Source organism: Phycodurus eques, chromosome 19, assembly GCF_024500275.1.
Source record: "Phycodurus eques isolate BA_2022a chromosome 19, UOR_Pequ_1.1, whole genome shotgun sequence".
Classification (NCBI taxonomy): Eukaryota; Metazoa; Chordata; class Actinopteri; order Syngnathiformes; family Syngnathidae; genus Phycodurus; species Phycodurus eques.
This window is the reverse complement of record NC_084543.1, coordinates 4746767-4762894: the sequence shown is the minus strand read 5'-3', so window position 1 is coordinate 4762894 and position 16128 is coordinate 4746767. Positions and strand designations below refer to the sequence as shown.

The 16128-nt window shown below is 41.4% G+C and overlaps 1 protein-coding gene across 4 annotated transcripts; it reads right to left on the bottom strand.

Annotated features, from left to right (window-relative positions):
* Positions 1–306: 306 nt before the first annotated feature.
* Positions 307–14285, bottom strand: fra10ac1 (FRA10A associated CGG repeat 1). Of its 4 annotated transcripts, none has more exons than XM_061706084.1 (14): positions 14208–14285; positions 13790–13872; positions 13577–13669; positions 13314–13359; positions 13159–13235; positions 13004–13087; positions 12811–12895; positions 11226–11271; positions 2445–2558; positions 1526–1568; positions 1323–1450; positions 1179–1223; positions 669–787; positions 307–437 (listed from the first exon to the last, which is right to left on the bottom strand). In XM_061706084.1, the coding sequence occupies exons 1-14, from the start codon at positions 14223–14225 to the stop codon at positions 423–425; spliced, it is 996 nt and encodes a 331-aa protein (XP_061562068.1). In that variant the 5' UTR covers positions 14226–14285; the 3' UTR covers positions 307–422. The 4 variants fall into 4 exon arrangements, with proteins under 4 accessions (XP_061562068.1, XP_061562069.1, XP_061562070.1 ...); XM_061706085.1 differs by having other exon boundaries at positions 669–753; XM_061706086.1 differs by having other exon boundaries at positions 669–741.
* Between the last annotated feature and the right edge of the window lie 1843 nt (positions 14286–16128).

The window sequence follows — 16128 nt, the reverse complement described above, 5'->3', positions numbered from 1 at the left end:
AATGTTTTATTTTTACTTTTGTGGAAAATACTCATTTCTATTTCATTTTTTTCCCAGGGTGTTTTTTTTTTTTTGCAGCATGTTCATAGTTTTAACTTTTATAATTTAGACAAGAGAATTTTATAGAGAGCAAAGTCTGTTCTATGAATTTTAAGTTGATCTATTGTGAAATAATATTCCTGTCTGTTTTTATTCCAAAAAAACATTTACTTTTAGTGTGTTCAATAAATGTTTATCCTGTTCGGCCCCCGGTGAAATTGAGTTTGACACCAATAATGACGGCAGTGACAAGACTGAAAATGGACATGACGTTGAAATTGGTTTTATTTATGCACCAGTCAAAAATACACAAAATACTTGATTGCGGCGACGCTGCTGCCCGCCATGTCGCCGTTTAGAGAAATAAGTCTTCAAAGTAGTCGTCAAACTCTTCCTCCCTGACGGGGATAGAATGCGTCCAAATATATGCACGTTAGTAAGTGATTCACATTTTTTTAGATAGCACTTCACACAGATCGTACTCACAGGATACAGTCACAAACATACAGTGAATACAAGAAGAAAACAAATCAAAACAATTAATAATCCATTTGGCCATTTAAACGCTATGTAGGCTACATGACAGTGTCTTAGCAGGCGTCGTTTTGACACGAACACCGATGCCTCACCTTGACTTTTCCTCCACTGCCGGTGCCGGTCCTCGCCAATGGTCCGACTCGCTCTGACACTCGGGCTCGTCCTCTGGTTGAGATTCTGCCAATGTAGGCATTTATTGGAAGCAAGTCATCTTTTTGAGAGGAGGCGATTATTCGTCAAAACGCTTGCGTAAGGGTGCTCTCCGCTTGGTTGGTTGACTGAAAATTGTTACTTTCATACATGGCCCACCTTGCAAATAATTGAGAGAGCGAATCTATTTGAGTGGAGGCCACTATTTGAGGATATACGGTGCCCCAAAATACAATCTTGGAAACAGGAACATACAAACATATGAATAGGGAGCAAGACGGCTGAGAAAAAGCAGTCATGCCCGCAGGCTAATGTATGGTGTTTTCCAGGAGGGGTTGTTTTCAGGGTGTTTTAACGCCAAACATTTTGGAGGAGTATGCCTGGAGGTCCAGGAGTGTGTGTCTAAAGAGAATGACAAATGCCTGTGTGTATGTGCTTAGGAGAGTGTTTACCTTTGCCCTGCGACTCCTCCGAGCTGCTGGAGGAGCTGGATCGTTCTGCAAGGAGGGAAGGGTACGTCTCAATCAACAGGGAGTCACTTTGGAATAGGCGATAAAATGAAAATGGCCAAATGTGGCATTTTAGAGAGTTGTTACCCCTGTGCCTCCGGTGTTTGTGCTTCTTGGAGCGTGACAATGATTTCTTCTTTGTCTTTTTCTGCGATGGCTCCTGGTTCTCTTCTGGTACTTTCCTTAACATCTTCTGTGCTTTCACCTCTTTCCGTCTAGAAAATGAAAAAGATGAAGTCAACCTATATAACACAACACAGAATACTAAATGTGTCAAAGGTGATGCTTACTTGTGGTGGTAGTTGAGTTTGAAAGAACATTCCGGGCAAAGACCTGGAAGACAAAGAAAATCAAACAGGAGAGAAGTGGGCAAGGAAGTGAACCCTGTAGAACACCTATTTAACTTTTTAAGAGAGTAATGATTTATTGGGGACAAACTGTGAATACCATTTAGAAAAAAGTGATGTTAGAGCCACATTTGTACAAAGAAATCCACCTTTATATATAAAAAGAAAGCTACAACAAGACAATAAGTAATAAAAGCACAAGAATGAAGTCATAATATAAGAAAAAGCTGTAATATTATGAAAATAAAGGGCCCTTTTTTTTTTTTACACAAATTGATTGCTTCAGCTACTATGACAAAGTCATAAGATTACGAGAATTAAGTTAAAACGTTTTGCAATTTAACGAGAATTGTTTTATCGTACAAGTAAAAAAAAAAAAAATGGCGAAAAAGTTAAAATCTTACAAGAATTAAGTTATTTGATGCGCTAAAAGTCTAATATTACAGGAGAAAAAAACGCATTTTTATTGGAAACATCTATCAAGGGTCTTTGATAAAAGAATTCTGATCATTTTCAGTCACAAATTGCGTACCCCAATTCAAATTCATGTTGCAACATTGCTTTTGTTAAATTCATATATGGGACAATCTATTTTGGTTTCGGCCAGTGTTGACGAATTGGCTTGTTAAAGGCTTGTCAGAAAGCTTGTCATTCTGTGCGTGACTGTGGTGTCTGGGACTGGTTGGTCCTTCAAATACTGTCATTATTCTAACAGGATTTTCTGAGGTATGATACCTGAAGGAGGATTATTAAGAACCCCGCAGACTGCAACCCACACCCTCTCATGTACAAATCCGCACACACAGACAAGTATATAGACACTTTATTTGTATTAATAAGGCTATTGATCTATTGAGCTTACGCAGTTTGACCAACGCATTCCTCTTCTCGCCCTGTTCCACATAGGCAAAATTCACCTCCCAGCTTTTTAGGCCTTCCTGCTTCTCGCAGCGTCTGTTCCCACACTGGAACTGACCTAGAAGATGACAACACATCACTGAGGAAGTCTTTGGATTTTAATGTTTCGCATTAGATCAGCAAAATACAAAAATAGAATGAAACTCTTGGGGAAAAGAAATGGGCAAAGGATTAAGCCTTGTGCAATTCCTATTTAACCTTTTAAGGATGTAAATATTTTGGGGGAATGTCATTAGAAAAACTCATCATATGTAATGGGCACACTTGTAATACACATCTAGCTTTATATAAAAATGACTAAAGAATGCAAACTGCCATGTTTTTCATGCTCTGGATGATAAGGAAGGAAAACTGGCAGAAAATGTGTGAATTACACCCGTTGATGTGAGTGGCCAACTTATTACCTAATATAACCTTTCAAGGCAAAGGCCGCAACAATTATTTGTGAAATTTCAAGACTGATATATATTATCTATCTATATATATATATATATATATATATATATATATATATAGTTAATTTTTCTGAAACTGCTGCGCCTCCCCCGAACTCCTCTCGGGATGCTCACCCAACACTGAAAATCTCTCAAGACTGGCAAGGTTAAATAATAAAATGCTTTGCTGTAGACAACCTTAATAGATATTTGTACAAGTGTGTCCATAACATATCACATCCTTCTCTCATTTTTTAAAATTGTATCCACAGTTTGTCCCCTATAAATCATTACTGTTAAAGTAGGAGTGCCACACGGCTCATTTTTTTCACCCACTTCTCTCGTCTTTTTATCTTCCGAGACTTCGGCCGGAATTGTTCTTTCAAACTCAACTACCACCACAAGTAAGCATCACTTTTGATTTTCACAGAAGTTTATTTACTTCAGGAGTTCATTCAAAAAGTGCAATTCCTACGTCAATTCAATATTTATCCCTTTATCCTTAGACGAGCTTAAGGCGGCACTGATCAGCTCGAGGTTCCTGCAGAGTACAACAGCGGGCGCGAGTGCGTCACTCAGGTCCCGATTTGGCACGGGGGCCGAAGATGCTTCTGACCCCGCGACAGCAGGAGGGGGACGCCTTCGCTCACCCGCCTGTGACGACACCGATGATGGCGTCGGGCCACGGGACAGAGTTTCTCCTCACATGGATTGGATTTAAGAGCTGTGATGTCAGCAATGAAGAAAAAGCCCTGCAGGCTCTGGTGCTTTCATGGGATGGCACGAAATTGCATTTGTCTTACAGTTACACACCCCATTGATCAAACTATAGCTTGTGAATTTATTTTCATTTTGCTGTGATATATTAATCGGTGATTATATCAGGTTACTTTTAGGTTATATTTTTATATTGTACAAATGTTATAAAAAAAAAAAAAAACATTTTATAACATTTTAATTTTTTTTCTATTTAAGTCAGCTTGTTTTTTTATTGTCTTTTTGGAGAACATTAATCACATGCACATAGTCTTTCTCTTTTGCAAAAAACGACGACTATTACAGCAGCTGTTTTTTTTTTCTTATGGGAAGTCAGAACACACTAATGGCAAGTTCATTCATTTTAATGGGGAAAGAGATAGTAGAGATTTGAGTTCAACTTGTATCTCAAGGCAGCACTGCTTAAAAAAAAAAAAACATAATTTATTGTTAAATATTTTGCAAGGGAGCTACTGATTTAAATGACTGTATGACCAGATGACAACACATTTTTGGTCTTCAGCGCGAGGCCTAAAGGACTGTGTTGTCACGGCTCCTCAAAGTGCAAGTGACGCTTCACATGCTCCAGGAGGTAAAAGTGTTGGCACCGACACGGCTGAGTAAACCCGTTAAGTGAGGAAACTCCTGTCCCGCTTACGTCAATGGCTCCTAATTCCTGCCGGTCACCGGGTGCAGATCAAGGCGGACGCACGGCCGGGCAGATGGCCGCGTGATTAACACTCGACTGGGTGACGTGGAGAGGCGGTGACCCCAGCGGGTGCCTTGGATACTCTTTGGCGTTTTCACGGCGCGCGCGTGTGATTGACGGCGCAGAGGTCGTTAACGGGTGGGACATGCTCGTTATCACATGTCTTGAGGACTTTCGCATGAGATGTCAAACAAAGAGTCAGATGAAGGATCACTGAGCAAAGTTTCAGGGCAAGGGGTTTCCAAGTGTGAGGCTATTAAAAAAAACTTTTTCACACAAAAAAAATTTCACACATTCACACTTAAATTGTAGTCTACTTCTAACCTGTTTTAACATTTCATTAAATTTTAATTGAATTCATACAGTCTTGAAACTCTACTATGCAACGCAAAAGCCATATCATTTATCAACACCCAGAAACACCGCCGGCCTCTCTGGGCCCGAGCTCATCTAAGATGGATTGATGCAAAGTGGAAAAGTGTTCTGTGGTCCGACAAGTCCGGATTTCAAATTGTTTTTGGAAATTGTGGACGTTGTGTCCTCCGGGCCAAAGAGGAAAAGAACCATCTGGACTGTTATGGACGCAAAGTTCAAAAGCCAGCATCTGTGATGGTATGGGGCTGTGTTAGTGCCAATGGCATGGGTAACTTACACATCTGTGAAGGCACCTTTACTGCTGAAAGGTACACTCAGGTTTTGGAGAGACATATGCTGCCATCCAAGCAATGTCTTTTTCATGGACGCCCCTGCTTATTTCAGCAAGACAATGCCAATCCACATTCTGCACGTGTTACAACAGCGTGGCTTCGTAGTAAAAGAGTGGGGCGACTAGACTGGCCTGCCTGCGGTCCAGACCTGTCTCCCATTGAAAATGTGTGGCGCATTATGAAGCGTAAAATACGACAACAGAGACCCCGGACTGTTGAACAGCTGAAGCTGTACATCAAGCAAGAATGGGAAAGAATTTCACCTACAAAGCTTCAACAATTAGTGTCCTCAGTTCCCAAACATTTATTGAATGTTGTTAAAAGAAAAGGTGATGTAACACAGTGGTAAACATGACCCTGTCCCAACTTTTGTGGAACGTATTGCAGCCATAAAATTCTAAGTTAATGATTATTTGCTAAAAAACAATCACGTTTATCAGGTTGAACATTAAATATCTTGTCTTTGTAGTGTATTCAATTAAATATAGGTTGAACATGATTTGCAAATCATTGTATTCTGTTTTTATTTGTTTAACACAACGTCCCAACTTCATTGGAATTGGGGTTGTATTTGGAAGTTTTTTTTTATCCTAGTACGTGTTTTTCAATGTCAGCCTTCGCAGTTCACTTTAAAGGCTCTGTAAAGTGAACTGAGAGATTTGTTTCTGAGTATATTATACATGTTTGAAGATAATCACTGAAAATAACCAAAGACAGAACTACTTGTGGAGCTATGATTATTAATCTGTTTTTCCACCATTTCAGTTTTCCTGCTTTTTTTTGGGTGTGGCTATAACAGCGCCATGTGACGCACTTTGGAGTCCGGCATGAATTGCCTCTCCCCCACTATATAAGAACTTGAGCGCCTTAGTCAGCGGTTATCCGGCGCAATTGCGATGTGCAGTTAGCTAGCTAGCCTAGACCTCAAAAATGCATTTTCGCTTTGGTAAATCCGCTGGCGTGGTCGTTTTAGAGCGCCTTGTTGTCGGCCACGAGTGTGTGCACATCACAGAGAGAAGGCGGAAGAGCAAGGGGGAGAAAAAAATGTCCGACGTGACAGCCAATTTGTGGAGCGGGGCTTCGGGCTGGCGTAACCGCTTTAGAGCACCTCGTTGTCACGGCGTGGAAAAGCCCTGTGACAACCTAGTGGGATATATTTTCAATACTCAAACATGTAGGGATGTGTAAGCATAAGAAATATGCGAGTCGATGGAGCATCCCTTTTTTTCAGGTCGTAGAAAAAGTATTTGTTTGACAGTTGAGCAGGACTTGGTTTCAGCGCCTTCAGCGGACACGCCCACACTTTTTGAAGTGTGGGCGTGTCCGGCTTGAAATATTGGAATATAATCATGGAAGTTAATGCGAATGATTTGCTTTTGCCGGCCACATAAAATGCTGTGGCCCCTGGGCCTTGAGTTTGACACTTAGTTACATACTGTATGGTCTTTATAACATAGTATTGCAGGTTCGATGCTACAGTATCACATTTTTAGTAAGTATTCTATGAAACGAAGGACAAGTATTGGAGAGATTTTGCACTGAGTCAAGCATTAATTTGCGTAGACCATATCGAATATCGTCTCGATGTTCCTCTCAGAACGACATTGCAGTGAAAGTTTATGTTAAACTGAAGCTAAATAAAGGCTAGTAGCTAATTATGCCACCCAATTGTGAGCCGTGTGCACAATTAAACCTTCAATCATCTCCCCAAGCATCCCGTTCAGTACGCGAGCCTGTCGACAGCTGGCGTGTTAAAACAAGAGTAACGGCGGTTGGCTTTTGTGTCGCCGTTGTAGCCTTTGGTCTGACGACTGTAAAGCCGATAAAACGCGGCTGCCAGAGCCTCCCTCGCTTGCTAATGAGCATTTTACATCTCGTTTGGTCCGGGCCCCGCTCCGTTTCCAGGGTTCTTCTTTTACTGGTTGCCAGGCAACCTCAAAAGGAGACAATCCTGCACAAATAAAAGAGTGCGATTCCCGCCTGTACATTTCACGTACTGCTTAAACAGGTCAAGTCCTTAACATCCCGTCGTCCTTCGTTGTCTTTCGGGAGGTCGGGGGGGTCAAGCACCTCCCTGATAATCTTCACAGAAGCGCAACAAGTTTTTTTTTTCAGTTCAGTGAGAATCCAAGGATTAACCGCACACTTTTCATTTTCGTTGGCTTTTTACAGCACTTATGCAGGAGAGTGCGTTAAGAGAAAAAGAATGTGGCAAAAAGAAGAATATGAACAGGAAGTTAGCTTGGGGATTTCAACATAGTTATCTTCTTTTCACGCGTTACAATTAAGAGCGTTAAAAATTGTGACACGTGAGAATCTTCAGTGATGAGATTCGCTTTCACAACTTTTTTTTTTTTTCATTTCAATCAAAATTAAGAATGTCAATAAAATGTGACACAAAGATAAACACTTAAGACTGAGCGATTTATTGTTTAGATGTCAAAAGTAGTTAAGTCTTTTTTTTTTCTTTTTTCTTTTTTCTGTATAGTTAGGTGGATATAAAAAGTCGACACACCCTTGTTTAAAGGTCAGGTTTTTAGTGATATAAAAAGTTATACCAAGATATATTATTTAAAAAAAAATGTTCCACCATTAATGTAGCCTACCACTTGAGCAACTCAATTGAATGAAAAAAATAATAATCTTTGAGGAACTAGAAATAAACAACTGAAATGTGCTTGCACAAGTGTGCACACCCTCTTATAACTGTGTGCTGAACTAAGCAATTGCATTCAAACTCATGTTAAAGAGGAAACAGCACACACGGCAGCCATTTAAAGTGCCTCTGATTTACCTCAAATAATTTGTTGATGTTTTAGTAGGCTTTTTCTATCTTGTTTTTTATTTTTCTGCTTTCAAGCAGAAGCCTGAAGAGACCGTTATTTGGAACTGTTCATAATTAAAATGATAACTCACATTAACGGTGGAACATATATATATATATAAATATATATATATATATATATATATATATATATATATATATATTAATTATCTTCACAAAAGTCTGAGATTTGAAAAGGGGTGTGTAGACTTTTTATAACCACTGCATGTCATCCAGCATAAAAATCAAAGCAGTTTTGCCCCTAACAGGTTTCCAGTGTGCGACAACGTCAGACTGTTTCTTTCTTGGGAGGTAGCAGCGCTAGCGACTTGCGCAGACATCACGCCGCTGTTGACTGATATTTTCAGACGGCGAGTGCAACAACAACAAGCACTTCCAGCTGTTCCACGCCAGCGAGAAACCCGAGGAGCAAAAGTCCTTCTGTGTCAAAACACATCCCATGTAATCACCTCATGTCCAACCTCGCTTGACTTGCTGTTTTTTCTTTTTTTTAATGCTTGTCAATTATGGTCACATGCCGGAGCGAGTTTTCATTTAAATTATTCAAGTTGTATCCTCGGCGCACAGTGCATTTCATTTTCCTGGAGAAAGGAAAAAGCCAAATGCTCATCTAGCTAGACTTAACAAACAAAGAGGATTAAAAAATAATAATAATAATAACAACACGCTAAAATTGACTTTTTTTTTTTTTTTTAGAGAAAGATAAACAAGACGAGCCAAATGACAAATGCGCTTTGCTAAGAGTACACTTTGTTTTCCTGCATTCCTTCACATCACACGATTACAGCTGGAGGAGTTTTTTCAAGTTCACATATGGGAGCTGTCTCTGCGGATTGGAAGGCAAGACCTTTGGAACGCTTCCAGCCTCACATGGATAATACGCTGACTGATGTGTACTAATGAGAGCAGTACATAATGTAAAGTAGAGATCATATCAAATATGATCGTCACGGAATCACAGCAAAACTGACCTCGTTTGATTTCTCATAAATACAACTACATAATTACAAATATGTATAGTATGTACCATATTAGTGTTCAGCTGTGTCTACATGCTGCTATATATGAGGTAACTAAAATATTAGAAGCGCCTTACACAGCATGATGCCGTTTTTGTAAATGCACACCACTACTTCCTGCAGTTTCAGTGACATAAAATAAAAAAATTTAACGTCATCAAAACTGAAGAATTTGGTGTCCCTAAGAAGCAAAAGTTGAATCGGATCCAAATGGACGACTCTGAATCAACGGTTTCCATTGGTTTCCCCTTATGGGATATAATAATTATCCATCCATCGACATTCGTAAAAACAAGCAATCACACTCACAATTTAGAATCTTCAATCAACCTAACATGCATCTTTTTCGGAATGTGGGAGGAAGTACTCGGAGAAAAGCCCACGTAAGCCAGGGGAGGACATGAAAACTGCAAACAGAGGGAGGCCCGAGCCGAGATTCCGACCACAAACCTCGGCACGGTGAGGCAGACGTGCTAACCACTCGCCCAATGTGCCGCTGATAACAATTATTCTTAGATTCTACTAGTTTATCATTTTACCTTGGAAAAGTCGCCAAAGTAAAAATAATCTTCAGCACAGCGATTGGCGGGGGAAAGGAACCGGGCTAGGGAAAAAAATTGGAATGTTCAACTGCCCTCAAGTTTTTTGGAGACTATTTGTGTGATGCATAGAACCCAATTTTGTTGCTTTTGCTCACGTTTTGTGAGGCAGCAATGAGTGAAATACTCGAGACAATTGCCAAGTTATTAACTGCAAAAAGTCTGTTAAAAGAAGCTCAAAGATGCGCTCTTCACAAGCAATTGTTTTTCCTGCTGCTGAAATGGACAAAGGGTTTATAAAAAAAAAAAAAAAAAAAAAAAAAAAAAGAGCTAAGAGCGGAAAGGTCCTTCCATCGTACACTCCTGTGCAGTGATTCCCGCTTAGCACATAATCACGCTACGACCCTGACGAAAAAGGTCAGCTCTCTCGCTGAACGCCACCAAGTGAGCCGGATTCCAAAAAGTAAGAGTGAAAGCAACTTTTCTGTAAAGTTGCGACTAATCAGTGAATCATCACACCGTGTATTAGCTGAGCTCAAGGCAACCTCCTCCACCTTTGACTGGCAAAACCTCAGCACGGCGCTCATAATTGGAGAAGTATTGATTTGGCTGCAGGGTGTCAGCGCTCATGAAAGTGCTGCCGGTGGAATCGGTGCGAGGAAGACATGACCGCTCAGGTTGGGATCTAATTCCGCTTCCTGTCGAGTTTTTTTTTTTTTTTGTTGCCGCCGGGGGCTCAAATGTGACCGAGCGGGATTACACAGACTTAATCCGGAACGATATATTCGTCAGCCATCTCAAACATGGCGCGCATGTGTCTGATTTGCGAAGGCTGTGTCGGTGTCGACGGAATGCAAATGAGTAAACGTGCGAGTCGCGGGTAAATATGCGAGGGAGCGAGAGGAGCAGGTGTTGTCCAATTCTCAAACAATCATCTGCGTGCAGGCAGCCTCCCTTCTGTGGAAAAACCAAACACTGAAGGCAGTAGATCAACTGCAGAGGCCCACAATGTTAAAGGTGAAAGAGGAAAAGGTCTATTATTTGAAAAGCCTGAGAAGAAATGGTCAGACATCGCAAAGGCTTTGCAACGTCATTCTGTCAAGACGGAGAGCAAAGTTAACAGTGACACAAATCAGGCTCGAGAGGGAATTGTGGGAATTGTCCACCGTATCGTCTCTGTCACCATCTAGAGGCGACATGTGGTTACTGCTACAATCACTGTGGCATTTATGGATATAATCAGTTCAGTTGTATTTAACTTTTAAGTACAATTTACATCAGAATCATCTTTATTTGCCAAGTATGTCCGAAAAAAAAAACACAAGGAATTTGTCTCCGGTTTAATGTTTAAAAACTGTTTCCTTTTTGACATTTATTAAGATACAATTTTGATTTGACTTGTAGCTGCTTACATTTGTTTTTTTCCCAATATTTAAGGGTGGTATTAATTTTTAAAAGAGGAAATGTTCATGTTTAGCCTTTTAATTTTGTGGGGGAAAACATATTATTATGTATTATTATTTTTTTAAATCACACAGGCAGCCCCAGTGGTGTGTGCACCACAGTTGGGGAATCGCTGTCCTCAGCAAACTTCATCAAAGTTAAAGACGGATTCTGAGGCGAGCTGAAAACACTACAAAATAGTAAATACTATTGATATTGATACGAGTTAAACGTGAAAACTCAGGAAAGGCGAGTAAGGTGCACTTTGCCTACCTTTGCCCGAGACAACCTCGCTGTCTGTCCTCCAGCGGAATCCAAACTATTGAAAAAGAAATGGGCGGAATTCAAATGAGTCACATTATGCGTTGCTTTTCGAACTACTGCTTCCAATGGAGCGGCAGCTTCATCTACATTAGAGCAGAGATAACTGGAAGGGCATTCTGTCGAGCGCAGACTTCTGCCAAGGCTAGAGTGGAAATAAAACGCCGTTTCTTTTTTGTCACGTTAAATGGATCCGACCCAAAATTTAATGGCTTCTTCCCTCGGCTCACGCTCCGACGAGCCCGTCCTCACCGGAGATTCGACCCGATACGTGAACAGTTTGTAGGCGCCTCACATAAAGTATTAATGTTTCAAGTGGGAGTCATGTCACGCGGCCACCAGTGACAAAATACAACATTTAATCAGACGACGACAATATGTGCCAGGAAAAGTACAAGTGGTGTGGATGGGAAGGTGAGAGGGGACGAGGAAATGAGGAATCACCTCTTGACTTTCACTTTTCATTCTCATTTGCAACTTCTGTCGCCGATTATGAATAAAGAATTACTTTTAGCTCTGTGCAATGGAAGACTTTTTTTGTGTGAAACTTAAACAACACTGCACTCCAATGCGAGTTTCTGACACAAAGGAAACCATTGTTTGCAAACACATTGACACACACGTTTTCACTATTCACCTTCAGTTCTTGTTACCATGACAACTGGGTAATGACATTTTCCTGATCCAGTTCATTTATTTTTATTTACTCACCTGCAGAGAATACCAGACATTTATCTGAGATGACACGGTGTGATGCCCTGCATTTATACAAATGCATTTCTATATTTTTATTATAATAAATGTGCATAATTTTGAGGACTAGAAACTACACCGTATACCAGTCGCATAGTTTAGGCCACTGGCTCCATCTAGTGGTAAACGATAGAACTACTGAATCAAATGTTCAAACTGTCCCATGTTACAGTGGGTTAAACTTTATTTTTTTTAAATGTACAAATCTTTTCAGTACAGTTCAGTTGAATTGAGGGGGGAAAAAAACAACACATTTCCTCTTTAAGAATTTTTTTTTTTTTTATGTTCCTATATTTAATATAGTGCATAATGTTACCATGGCTTCCAACAATATTATTTATACTTTTTTAGGAGTAAAACCTCAACCTAGTTTCTGATGAACACTTGACCTACTTACCGACTGTATTTTAATGTTTGTCATTATGGACATTATGGTGGAGCCAGGCATTTCTTTGAGGTGGTACTTGGTGTAAAAAGTTTGAGTTGTTGTTGCAACTTTCAGCTTGTGCCATCAAACCCACTGCTGTATACCATTACACCAGTGCAGTGCACTTTAATTATTTACCGGTATTATTTAATAAATTGTACTCTTGGTTTAATTACCACTAGTAGTACTAGCTCTCAAGTGGAAAAGGGAGGCGGTTATTTGTGAGGCATTTTTTTGGCCCCTATTTAAAAAGAGACATATTGAAATTCAAATATTAAAAAAAATAAAAAATAAATCAATCAAAATTTGTCTCCATGTGTTAATCAATCAACAGATACTTTAACGCTTAAAGCCTACCTTGTTTTCTTTGTATCGACTGAGATCAGCTATGCAGTACTCCTTAAACAGCTTGTCGTAATACTTCTTCGCCAATTCCTTCTCCCTAGGACACAAAAACACCAGACAAGGCAAGTTAAAAACCACAGAATGTCCAGAGAAAACGCGTAAGCGAGCGTATCAGCGCGATGAAAAGTCGACTGCGAGGTGTTACCACGTCATGTCCTCTTCATCTTCGTCCCTCCAGAGGAAACGATGATTCTCACGTAGAACATCTGAGTCTGTTTTGTCTTTGGCTCTGAAGGGAAGAAAAGGTTAACTGAGGCTGGTGAAGAACTAGCCTGCCTTAACTTCACACAATATACGTACACGGAGCGTTTGAAGTCGGCCATATGTCCTCCATAATAAAGTATGTAGTCGCCGACAAACTTCTTATGTCGCTCAAACTGGAGACAGCGGGCTAAGGACGTCAATCTGGACATTTATTTTGTATAAATAATGGATCTGCTTAACACAGAGGATACAGCAGTCAGTGATATCAAGTGGGCTCTTCTATTCCTGGCTTCCTCTCTGCAAAACAAAAAGGTAAAGATTAACATACAGGTACAACACTACATTCAAACACCTTGAATAACAGTCAGTTAAAGGAAATTATTACTTGTGTTCTTTTACATGACTTGGGACAATTAGATACACACATTATGAATAACAGCAACAGTCCTTAAAAAGGTTTTGATCCAAAACAAATTTTAATGTATACACTCAGGTGGGATCAATTGTAGCGTACCTGTCCAGTTCATTGGAGTGAAAGGTGCGGTGAGCCACCTGAGAGTGTCGATCTTTCCCGAATGGCTTCTGTAAAATTTCCTCTTCATGTTTCCTGCCATCAAAAAGAGTACAAACTTTGGATTTCCTTCATTTCGTCCACGTTATCCTTAAGGGGTAGACAAAACTGATGTTAATAAATCAGGACACTGAATGTTACAGCCTCATATTTCACCTTTTAAGTCTGCTTTCTGAGGTCTCTCCTTGTGTCTCATCGTCACTGAAATCTGAATCGTAGTTGGCACCACCACCATGCACCTTTCAATACACATGAGCGTTTATGTTGCGACATCTTGTTTATTATACACAACGTGCACTAGATGATTTGCTTCACGACATATTGGAAGGAAAAAACAGGAATGATAACAATTCTAATCCTTTTCAAATGCAAAATGTTACGTCGTCTTAAAAATAAATGTTATAGTTTAATCATGCATTTGGCTAAAAAGCGGCTCAGAAAATGGATGGATGGATGGATTACGCTGTAATTAAAGTAGCGACCATCGCCTAGCCTCTATCCAAAGTCGATTCCTCCTCAGACTGAATGCATTATTGCATTAGACATTCCGAAATTATATTAAATCAATACACACTTTGACGAGATTATCCATATTCGCATTGACAACGCCAGTCGAGCTGTTGTAATGTTTACAAAATGGACGTCGCTTGATATGGACGTCAACACGCGCGAACTCGCACCCTGATGACGCCAGACTTCCCCGGATGAGTGTGACTGATGTAAAAATTACGACAGCATTGCGATCAAAAATGTAACAATTTCTCGTATAATTAACTGCACAACGACCACTAATTCGAGACAATTACACCTTTTGGCGTTCAATATATGATTACATGTGCATTATGTTAAATTTTAATCCCTTTAACGTCTAATAGCGACCTTATTTTGATTGTAATTGGCCATGTAAAATGATTTAGCTAGTCTTTTTTATTACATTACTTTTCACTTTTGACATGCACAGTCGTGTTTTATGAAAATGTGTCACTAGAATGTAAACTGAAATGGAACTGATGTTTAGTCAAACAGGAAATGAACGGGGGATTCAGAAGGATTCAGTGCACAAAAGCTGGGTTGCAATATAAAGAGGGTATTATGCGAGGAAAAAGTTTAAATTCATCCGTTTTTAAAGGTGCTGAAGAAAGAAGTCTTGTGTTTTGGGCCATATTTCCACCCACCCGTCAGAACAAAGGGGCCAATGTGGGACATTAACACAACAGGCAGTGATTGATACCGTTGAGAGATTCTATCCATCCATTTTCTACCGCTTATCCGAGGTCGGGTAGCAGGGGCAATAGCTTTAATAGGGGCGCCGAGACGTCCCTCTCCCCAGCCACTTCATCCAGCTCTTCCGGGGGGATCCCGAGGTGTTCCCATGCCAGCCGAAAGACGTAGTCTCTCCAGCCTGTCCTGGGGCATCCCCGGGGTCTCCTCCCGGTGGGACGTGCCCAGGAACACCTCACCAGGGAGGCGTCCGGGAGGCATCAGAATCAGATGCCCCAGCCACCTCATCTGGCTCCTCTCGATGTGGAGGAGCAGCGGCTCTACTCTGAGATCCTCCCGCATGACCGAGCTACTCACCCTATCTCTAAGGGAGAGCCCGGACACCCTGCGGAGGAAACTCATTTCGGCCGCTCGTATCCGGGATCTCGTTCTTTCGGTCACGACCCGCAGCTCGTGACCATAGGTGAGGGCAGGAACGTAGATCGACCGGTAAAACGAGACCTTCGCCTTTCGACTTAGCTCCTTCTTTACCACAACGGACCGATAGAAAGTCCGCATCTGACACCAACGGTGAGGGATGCCGTCAAGCTGAAGAAGGAGTCCTATCGGGCCTTTTTGGCCTGTGGGACTCCTGAGGCAGCTGATGGGTACCAGCTGGCCAAGCGGAATGCAGCTTTGGTGGTCGCTGAAGCAAAAACTCGGGTGTGGGAGGAGTTCGGTCAGGCCATGGAGAAAGACTTCCGGACGACTTCGAGGAAATTCTGGCCCACCATCCGGCGTCTCAGAAGGGGGAAGCAGTGCACCATCAACATAGTGTATAGTGGCGATGGGGCACTGCTGACCTCGACTCGGGACGTTGTGAGTCGGTGGGGAGAATACTTTGAAGACCTCCTCAACTCCACCGACACGCCTTCCCATGAGGAAGCAGAGTCTGGGTTCTCTGAGGCGGGCTCTCCTATCTCTGGGTTTGAGGTCACCGAGGTTGTTAAAAAGCTCTTCGGTGGCAGGGCCCCGGGGGTGGAGGAGATTCGCCCGGAGTTCCTAAAGGCTCTGGGTGTCGTGGTGGACCGGAGGGTGTGTTCCAACCACAGGGTGATCACACACCTCATCCTCCCTGGTAAGATCTATTCAGTGGTGCTGGAGAGGAGGGTCCATCGGGAAGTCGAATCTCAGATTCAGGAGGAGCAGTGTGGTCGTGGAACAGTGGACCAGCTCTACACCCTCGGGAGGGTCCTCGAGGGTGCACGGGAGTTCGGCGAACCAGTCTACATGTG

What these genes read in the sequence shown, in the direction of transcription:
- fra10ac1 (XM_061706084.1), bottom strand. An exon ending in CACTCCAATGAACTGGACAG is followed by an intron (nt 13,360 to 13,576) that starts GTACGCTACAAT and finishes TTTGTTTTGCAG; the next exon opens with AGAGGAAGCCAGGAATAGAA. An exon ending in GGAGGAGTCGCAGGGCAAAG is followed by an intron (nt 788 to 1,178) that starts GTAAACACTCTC and finishes CCTCTCAAAAAG; the next exon opens with ATGACTTGCTTCCAATAAAT.